Genomic DNA, 10,003 nt, shown 5'->3' on the forward strand with positions numbered 1-10,003 from the left:
GGTAGACGTCGGAATGGCCAGGAAATCCCTCACCATCCTTGCTACTATCGGATATCTGTGACAGTTCTCCTTCCACCACTTGACAATGTCGAAATTCTCTTGCTTGATTGGGATGGTCTTTTCTCGCAGGTAAGCGTCGAGTTCTGTTATGCTTTCCTGTGAACTCCTGTGATCATGCTCCATACTCGGTTGACCAACAGTTTGGAAAGTACTGTTATGAATTTGATGGAAGGGATCGATATCCATTACATTCTCATTGTTATGATTGGTATGCTCCCTTGCATTGCCCTGATTACTATAGTCCTGAAAGAGCTGAACGACTGCTGCTTGAACCTCCGAAATGCGATCTGGAGGTAGGGAAGCATTCTCCAGAAGTCATTCAACTTTGACGAGCTTGAATCTTGGGTCTAGAATAAGCGGTATGCTTTGTGACAAATATGTCTTCTCAAAAACCTTATTTAGATACTCTTTTAATTTTTTAAAAGAACATCGAGCATCATTAGTTTGTTCTTCATCAATACCTTCATCATCACTATCATCAATTTCTTCTTCGTCAGTGTCTTCATCATCATTATCATCCTTCCTTCTAGATGCATTGGTACATTTCTTTATTTTCAGCTTCACTAGCTCTATAAGGGATAGGTTTGAGGTTGGAGAACTGGAGCCAGCAACTGTTTCGATAGCATTGTATATCATGCCTAATGTTGTGCGGAACAGCTCGCTAGTAACTGTTTCCTGGAATGTGTCATCTCCTACTAAGCCAGCAATTTCTGCTGTAGAAGAAGAGCATTCATTGTGAAGAAATTGTAGTGCGTAATATGTTGGATAGTATAGAAAGAGAGATATACTGCGTAACGTGGATCGATTGTATTGAGCCTCAGGGGGCCGGTATATATAGGAGTACATGAGGAGGAGATAAGGAAGTATTACAGATAAGGAAGGAATCCATACAAATCAATCCTATCCTAATACATCTCTAACTACCATATACTCTAATATCCCCCCGCAGTCCAAGCGTGAGCAGCGCGGACACTTGGACTGGAGAAGAAACCGGCAAGAGTGCTCAATACGGATGATAGCCCTTTATGCCATTGTCGACGTAGCCAAAGCGAAGGAGCCGAGAGAGCCGTGGTCGATGAAGCCGTGCGTAGAGTAGCCGTGGTCGATGTAGCCGAAGTCGGGAAGCTGATGCCGAGTTTGCCGAGCCGCGGGCCACGCATGGGGCGCCGTAGAGTGGTCGTGGACGCACGGGAGGGCGTCGTGGACCAAGGTGCGCGAGGATGCGCTGGAGACGAAGACGGTGACATAATCGCGACAGTCGTTGAGGAAGATGATGCCGAAGAGCCGATGTAGTCGAACCGCGAAGGACGAGACGTCACACAGGGCTTGCCAGACCCCGGGACAACTCGGGACAAACGCGCGCGCCGGTGTTGCCAATACCGCGCGGGCGAGACAGGGGACCACCATGAATCATACGCCAATGTCGGAGGAGACTAGCAGAGAAGACCTCCAAGACGGTCGCGGCACGAGAATGGCGTAGAGGGAGAATTGCCGGAGCAGCACGCGGTTGTCGGAGAAAGGCGAAGTGTAGTCGAGGAAGATACGACGACGCTGGCGATGAATCATGTTGGACGAAGACGAAGGCGAAGTAGTGGGACCAACGGCCTGGATGGCGACGTCGGTAGCCATGTAGAGGTAGCTGCACCATCGGCCTAGAGTGGCGACAGTGGCAGCTTGGAGATGCGGCGGCGATGCTCAAAGTAGAGGAAGAAGACCCTGAGCGGCTGACGATGACCAGTACGGACGACGAGGTTGTCAATGCGCGAATGACGATGAAGACGACAAAAGCGGCGAAGCTGCGGTCCCGAGAGGACAACACAGTTGCAGCTCCATGTCGATGCAACGACGAGAAGTCCACCGATGATGTAGCCATGCTGAGGAGGGCGTCTCTCAGCACTGCAATAACCAGTGGAGGTGTGGACCACGGGCAGCGGCACTGCGGCCCAAGGGGACGACGCAACGGCAACCCGAAGCTTGATGGCGTAGATGCGTAGTCGAAGACGATTGGCGGCAAGGTGTTGTCGAAGCCAGGCGCTTGAATGGGTGATCAAGCCGATGATGCGCGGGCAAGATGATGAAGTGGAAGCAGAGTCGATGCCGATGTCGAAGACGCACAGATGTCGACGAGGCGGTGGGCGACGCAAACCCGATCACTGATCGGGAAAAAAAATGGATACATAGCAGCAGTAGCAAGCACCATGTGTCGAGAGGCTAGAGCTCTCCATGCAGGCCTTGACCAGGTCAACCAGCCTGTGCACCCATCTTGTCGCTCCCATCTTGTCTCTCTCCTCACTTGCTAACCACGGCAAGATCACAGCAAAGGAAACAGTCAAAAGAACGATAGGTAAGGCAGCAGGAGATCGACTTGACGTAGACGAGCGGATGGGAACGGTGTCGGCATCGTGGAGGAAGACGGCCGGCCGCGGGCGTCCTGGAGGAAGTCGGCCGGCGGCGGAAGCGGAGATCCAAGGCGCCGATCCACGCGGTCGCGGCGGTCGCGCTGGCCTGGTGGGCGCAGGCAGCGGTCCAGGCGGAAGAGGAGACGACGGGGACGGCCGGACGGGGCCCCCCGTACCCTGCTGCGTCCAACGACGGCGATGCCAGCCATGCACGCGGGGATCCGTTGGCCACGCTAGTGGCGCGCCGTGGCGGAGCGGGGAGGACGAGGTGCTGGCCGCGACCCAAGACCGGCGGCTGCTGTAGTGCTGTGCTGCTTGACGACGACAATGACGAACGACCTTGGCCGAAGAGATTGATCTCTCTTACGACAAGCACGATGTCGAGATCATCTCCCGGGGGCGACGGCAGCGGAAGCGGTGAGCGGCGGCTCTAGGTCGTCCGCTCTGATACCATGTTGGATAGTATAGAAAGAGAGATATACTGCGTAACGTGGATCGATTGTATTGAGCCTCAGGGGGCCGGTATATATAGGAGTACATGAGGAGGAGATAAGGAAGGATTACAGATAAGGAAGGAATCTATACAAATCAATCCTATCCTAATACATCTCTAACTACCATATACTCTAACATAATATAACGCATACCAATATCTATCGTATGTCCACGGGTGATTCAGCTTTAGACGTGAAGAAATATCTCTGTGTTTCTTCTTAGTCAAACATAATTCCATAAAGGCGAAAAGCCAATGACTTCCGTATTCTCCACAAGGACCATATATTAGGTTATCAGTGGCCATATCGAGCTCTCAATGCATGTCGGTAGCATGGAACAACTTTCGTTGGCTTGCAGAGAGGTTCTTAAGATGATTTTTCTTGTACAATTTGTTTCTGACTATGTCCGTATAGTTTTCATTATCTAATATAGCGCCAACAAGCTTAGGAAAAAGACCACAGGAAGAAATAGTTCCCTCCACTGTATCATAAAGTGTCTTGTTGTAAAGGTAATCTTTGACGTCCAATATGTAACCATAGGGAGTTTTGAATTCATCAGAGAACATACCGTTGTCCTTAAACACCCGTATTACTCTCCTACAGAGATTCCATTCATCATCAATGAAGTGGGCCGCTAGGTACACAGTATCCACCATGGCAGTTCGAGCTCGGCCTATTGACAAACTTACCAGCCCAGACGTACGTGCAATAGCATCCTTCAGGCTGCTCGTTTCTTGGTCGAAGAGCGCATCACACCTCTCCTCCACATCATCTCGCGAAGGCATCTTAAAATCAGGGCAGAGCATTCCAACAAATCTTATGAACTGCTTGTCTTCGACCATCGAGGAAGGGAACCCGTGCAGTGCGATCATCCTGATAAAATGATCTTCAGCAGCAGCAGCAGCAGCAGCAGTCTCCATTTTCTGACCGTCAGAGGTGGATTTGGATATCATCGATGCATTATTCTGCAAGACGTGATTCCCTTGTCGCTCAGACGACGCAACGGGCGAGCCGTGCCCGTTCTGTCTACCACGCCCAGACTTGTTAGGATGCCTCACCGGGCAAGTCTCCTCGTAGTGCTTCTTGAGGCACGAGGTGCCATCCCTAGCTGGATCTACACACAGCAGCGCCTTGCAGTAGTTGCACCCTGCCTTCTGCTCAAAGTGATCCCAAACCTCTGAACGCTTGCAACGACCTGCTCTCCTTGCTGGTTGACAGTTGTTCTCCTCCTCCATCTCTCTATCTGTTGATCTATTCACTGCAAGAAAAATTGTGCATCCTAAGGAACGGGGGAGCTGCAGTCCTACCGATCATAAATTCATAAGCTCCATTCGAAAAGAGTTCAGGAAATTTTTTAGATAATGAAATAGAATAAAAATATAAAACCATTCCAGCCTTTGCTCCAAGGGCTACAACCAATTATTACAATGAAACACTCAACACGCGTGCAGACCAAAGAAACTTAAAGAGTTTAGGAAATACACATGATTTGGTACTGAACGATATGATACATGGAGATTGGAGAACAAACTCGAATGGTGAACACACAACAGATATGCTGTCATATGCGCACCGCAGACGAAGCAACGCAGAGAGCGGGAACCAAATTAGGATCAGGGCTAGGATAACTTACGTCTTACGAAGCTAGTAGTTGTTGATGGTGGATGCGCTGATATCGATCCAAAGCTGAGCTCGCAGAGACCGTATTTCTACTCGATCTGCTTGTGTGCTGGCTTTCAACTAGATCTGCTTTGCTCCAATTCAAGAAAGAAGAAGAGAAAAACTTGGAGAACCGGATTCCCTATGAAGCCTGGTTCGGCAAGAAGCCGGCGATGGGACATCTGCGCACATTCGTCTGCCTGGCGTACGTCAAGAACGTGCGCCCACACCTCTCCAAGCTTGAAGATCGCAGCACGCCCATGGTGTTCATAGGGTATGCAGCGGGCACCAAGGCGTACAAGGTGTTCGACCCTGTGACCAGGCGCATGCAGGTGTCACGCGATGTCATCTTCGACGAAGGCGCGAGCTGGGACTGGGGCGCTAAAGTGACCGAGTCTGGCCTTGAACAGACGGAGTTTTCCGTCGAGTATGTGCTGACACAGGTGAGCGGTGGTGGTCGCGGCGCTCAGGAGGAAAACTCATCGTCAAGCTCACGACGCGCTGCATCGACCATGCCTGAGGAGCCGCGCACGCCATCGCCAAGCTCGGGACCACGAGCGTCTTTGCATGGGACAAGTCCAGTGTTCGTTTCGCCTCCGTCGGGGGGAGACGAGCACCTTGATGCTGATCACGATGACTGCCCCGCCAAGGTATTGTCCCCTAGGGGATCTCTTGGGCGACGTGGCGACACCGGGCCTCGCCGAGCGTGCACTCGCTCCAGAACAATTGTATCTTCAGGAGGCTGAGGAACCAGCTTCGTTTAACGAGGCCGAACAACACCAGCGCTGGCGTAGCGCCATGTTGGAGGAGATTGCAGCCATTGAAGAAAACAAGACGTGGCGACTGGCCGACCTCCCTCGTGGACACCATGCCATTGGACTAAAGTGGGTCTTCAAGGTGAAAAAGGATGCCCGAGGTGAGGTGACCAAGTTCAAGGCGCGTTTGGTGGCGAAAGGATATGTGCAGCAGCCCGGGGTGGACTTCGACGAGGTGTTCGCTCCGGTGGCAAGGCTGGAATCAGTCCGCATGCTGCTCGCTTTAGCTACACAGGCCAGGTGGTCTGTCCATCACATGGACGTGAAGTCCGCTTTTCTCAATGGGGAGCTCACTGAGGAGGTGTATGTCGTGCAACCGCCTGGCTTCGTGGTCGAGGGACATGAACATCAAGTGCTGAAGCTGGACAAGGCACTCTATGGACTTCTCCAAGCACCCCGAGCGTGGAATGCCAAGCTGGACGCAAGCAAATGTCACTTGGTTTTAGGCGCTGTGACTTTGAGCACGCCGTGTATGCTCGAGGTGAGGGAACACACCGCTTGCTTGTTGGTGTTTATGTGGATGATCTTATCATTACAGGAAGTGATGCTGTGGAGATTGATCGATTCAAGGCGGAGATGAAGTCCCTTTTCAGGATGAGCGATCTTGGTCTCCTCTGCTTCTACCTGGGGATTGAGGTCGAACAGGTGGCGGGCAGCACACGGATGACTCAGTCGGCCTTCGCGCGTCGTATTTTGGAGAAGGCAGGGATGCAGGACTGCAATGCCTGTGCGACGCCAATGGAGCAGCGGCTCAAGCTCAGCAATCACAGTGATGCACCACCAGTGGATTCTACTGGCTATCGCAGCATCGTCGGAAGTTTGCGGTACTTGGTTCACACAAGATCGGACATCGCGTTCGCGGTGGGTTATGTCAGTCGCTTCATGGAGGCACCCACTGCCGAGCATGAGGCAGCGGTGAAGCGGATACTGAGATACATTGCTGGCACAATTGATTACGGGATCATCTACCAGAGATCGGAGACGCCGGCTACTCTAGTTGGGTTTTTTGATGCAGATATGGCCGGTGACGTGGATACGCGCAAAAGCACGAGCGGTGTCATGTTCTTCCTTGGATCCAATCCGGTGAGTTGGCAATCCCAGAAGCAAAAGGTTGTCGCTCTTTCATCTTGCGAGGCAGAGTATATTGCGGCGAGGACAGCAGCATGTCAGGGCGTCTGGATGGCGCAGTTGCTGGGAGAAATTAACCAAGCTCAGCCAGATGTTTTCAAGTTGATGGTTGACAACAAGTCGGCGATTGCATTGAGCAAAAATCCGGTGTTTCATGACTGCAGCAAACACATAGCTACTCGGTATCATTATATCCGGGAGTGTGTGGAAGAAGGGCGAGTTCAGTTGGAATTCACTGGGACTGCAGATCAAGTCGCTGATATACTGACGAAGTCCCTTGGTCGAGTGCGGTTTGAGGAGCTACGCTCGCGGATCGGGGTTTCGGAAGTAAGTCGCGGGCACAAGGTTTAGGGGGAGATTTGTTGCATATTACGTTAACCTTGTGCCTGCAAAAGCTGTTTTATTTAGTTAGGATAGTTTCCTTTCATGCACGTTATGTGTTTGTTTTTTATTCCCTGTTTTTCTGGGCTCGCTCTAGTCAGAGTTGAGCGCGTCTATAGGCCTGAGGCGTGCGAGTTCACGTCGAGGCGGTAATGTGAGAGTCTCTCGCTGCACGATCTGACGAGTGGGATGGCGCTCGTAATCCGGATGGTGGAGCGAGTAATCCGGCCAATTTGTTAGGCCGTAGTGTGCATTTTCCCTTCAATAAAAGGAAGAAGAAAACATGAAAACGGTGCGGCAAGATTTAAGCACCACAAAACTTTCTATGTTCATTGCTCTTTAGCTTACTGTTCATCTTCAAGTTTTTGTCAAGTGAGAGAGAGATATCGATCCTGTGTGTTTCTACCAACAGGACGCATCTCCTGGAAGCTTTTCATCCTTATTGAGAAATGTAGTGGGGCTTGCCTTGCTCGAGGAGAGCGTGGACGGTGGTCGGGACTCGGTCCAAACGCCCCCCCTTTCACCCTGCTCCTATCACTGCTTGCTACGGCAGTGTCGCTATGCTCAATCCCAACAAAAGCAGGCACTACTTTGCTTTTTGACTCATCCAACGGACCTCTACTTATTGGACACGCAGCTCCCTAGCTTGTCTCTTCTGCTGACTAGTAGGCGCCCAATCCAATGCCGGTCGACAGGATGATCGTGTCTGAGAGCACCCACAATGGTAAAGTAAGGTGCTATCTATAAAACATGTACATCTCAGCAATAGACTAGATTAATAGTAAACCACTTCAATGGTATGTCTACATGGGTATCTATAGCTCTCTAATCCATTGCCTCGTTTTTCTCTATAGACTATCTCCAGGTTAGTAGATAGCTTTCCTCTCTCTCTTCATTTAATCTCTTCCAAGTAGGAAAATATGCTGACATGGATCTCTTGTAGAGAGCCTATAGATAACCATTGCGGGTGCCCTGAGCTTCTCGATCCTTCCGCGCCAATCAATGATGCTGGTCAGATGCATGTGGATGGAACATGCTCATGCTCATCCTCCAGATGTGCAACATATTTATTGGTTTTCAGTGTTTCCAGATTATTTCAGTACATATATATATTACTTGATGATGAGAATGGCGTGCTCATGTTCCTATATATATGCTCATGCTTTTCTACTGGTGCTGATATGGTGTAAACATGATATATTCAAGCGCTACAGTTTTCTTAAAAGCTTTTTGAAAATTCAGATTATCACATCATCTTGTTTATCAAAAATTCAGATTATTGCATCATCTTGGACTGATGGCATATATTAATGTGGACTGATGGTCAACTCAGCATCGCATTGAAGCAGAATTAGTATAATGCACAATGCTTTACCTGTCTCTATTTATCTACGCTTTGAAGCTTTAATTTATGCTAAATTAGGATTGGTTACTATGGATTTCGTTGCTTAATTTGTCCACTGCAAATGTTACTCCACGACCAGCTCACCGGTCGCCGGACACTAGTGGATCCAGTGTGACTGATTCCGCTGATCCTCCCATTCGCCAGCCGGCACTGCTTTGGGGAACTCTTGCTCATTAGGCGCCTGTTGTGATCAATCCTGCCACCGAACTGAAGCCGACCATCCCACTGCCTTTGATCGATTGCCTGAACGGATCCCCAAGGTGGCACTAACGCCTCCTCTGCCGTTTCAGAATCTATCAGAGCGGCCCTCGCAGGTTCATCTCTTTTTACTGTCACAGTTTCATACTCCATGGTTCCAACAAACCCTTATTTCAAACAACATATTATCAGTGACCCTATATTCTTGCTTAGAGGAGTACATACATCTATGATTAGTGGCATGCATATGTGATCAGTTTCCTTGGTTCAAATCCATTGTGTTCTTGATCATGGTCAATTATGTTAAGGAGCTTTGATCTGTCAGTACCCGAGGCATGGCATCCATTCAATTACAAATGGAGCGTGAAAATAGCATTTTTCGAGGTCATGTGACTAATGCCCTTGAACAAAGAACTTTAAAATAGAAAGGGAGAAAATAACTGATTCAATTTAATTATATGATTCGTTGCAGGCTGTTGATGTTTTGTAAGTCACAGTTGGGAAGAAAATTTGAACTTGTGATGGCTGAAGGAACACGAAAACTTTGGGTTGCATTCCTATGTGAACAGGTAATGTGTTGAATTGCTTAATTTTTTTCTCCAAATGACTTATTAATTTGCAGTGGTACACCATGGCATATACTCCTTTTTTCTATGTAAGCACGGGATTTTTGGTTGGTTCTATTAAATTTTCTTTGGTTGGATGTAAGGTGTAGTTTTCAGGTCATTGGAGGCTCTAAATATGCTTGTAATCCATGTGATTTCCTCTTATCACATTGAAGGCATCTCCTACTGCTGATATTTGTCGGTCCCCAAATAATACTCATATTTGCATTTTTCTTTCCTTGAATTATTCAATGTCTTAGAGTACATGACCTTGCAATGCCACTTCCTTATTGCAGCGCATTATTCAGTTTGCGTTATGAATAAAAAAGTGGTTATAGTAGACCGAAATAGTTTGGAAGAACAGGGAGCCTAAAGATCCTCTCAGTTGGTGTCTGTGTTTGGCCAGCTTGAAACCATCTTAACATTGAAGGTTCAGGAAATTGAACAAAGGTAAAAGGCCAGATGCTGATGTTTGCTGTAGATGACATGGATACCTGAATCAGTCCAAAGTTGCTTAGGTTGGAGCTACTTCTTGATAGGAATCCAAATATCAGAGGAAAGGTTGTCCTTGTACAAATTGTCAATCTAGCAAGAAGTACAGTGGACCACGGAGGAAGCAATAAAAGAAGTGGATTACAAAGTGTCGTCCTTATTTATGTCCTTATTTACCATCATATATTGTTTTAATGAAAATATTGCATTTTATTATGCATCTGACTGTTATTGTAAATATCATGAATTTCATACTATATGAGTGCATTGTTTGCCGACAGAAAAATGATGAGTTGGATAATTCCAGAGGCATTGACACAAACTGCCATCAGCCAAGCCCACTAATTATGTTTGAGTTTTTGAGTTG

General features: G+C 48.6%; 1 protein-coding gene, 1 long non-coding RNA gene and 1 pseudogene across 2 annotated transcripts; 2 read left to right on the top strand and 1 right to left on the bottom strand.

Annotated features, from left to right (window-relative positions):
• Positions 1 to 851: 851 nt before the first annotated feature.
• On the bottom strand, positions 852 to 4,188 carry LOC107277275 (uncharacterized; annotated as a pseudogene).
• Positions 4,189 to 5,580: 1,392 nt separating this feature from the next.
• LOC4328905 (uncharacterized mitochondrial protein AtMg00810) lies at positions 5,581 to 7,245 on the top strand. Its single transcript, XM_015768582.3, has one exon. It carries the CDS (start codon positions 5,857 to 5,859, stop codon positions 6,904 to 6,906), a length of 1,050 nt encoding a protein of 349 aa, XP_015624068.1. The 5' UTR covers positions 5,581 to 5,856; the 3' UTR covers positions 6,907 to 7,245.
• A 1,024-nt stretch (positions 7,246 to 8,269) lies between these two features.
• Positions 8,270 to 9,784, top strand: LOC136355486 (uncharacterized). Its single transcript, XR_010739761.1, has 2 exons — positions 8,270 to 8,923; positions 9,012 to 9,784. It is a non-coding gene; the product is annotated as an uncharacterized lncRNA (long non-coding RNA).
• The last annotated feature ends 219 nt before the right edge of the window (positions 9,785 to 10,003 follow it).

Source organism: Oryza sativa, chromosome 2 (assembly GCF_034140825.1).
Source record: "Oryza sativa Japonica Group chromosome 2, ASM3414082v1".
NCBI lineage: Eukaryota > Viridiplantae > Streptophyta > Magnoliopsida > Poales > Poaceae > Oryza > Oryza sativa.

Coding starts and splice junctions, on each gene's coding strand:
- LOC4328905 (XM_015768582.3), top strand. CDS start 5,857: ATGTCACTTGGTTTTAGGCGCTGTGACTTTGAGCACGCCGTGTATGCT.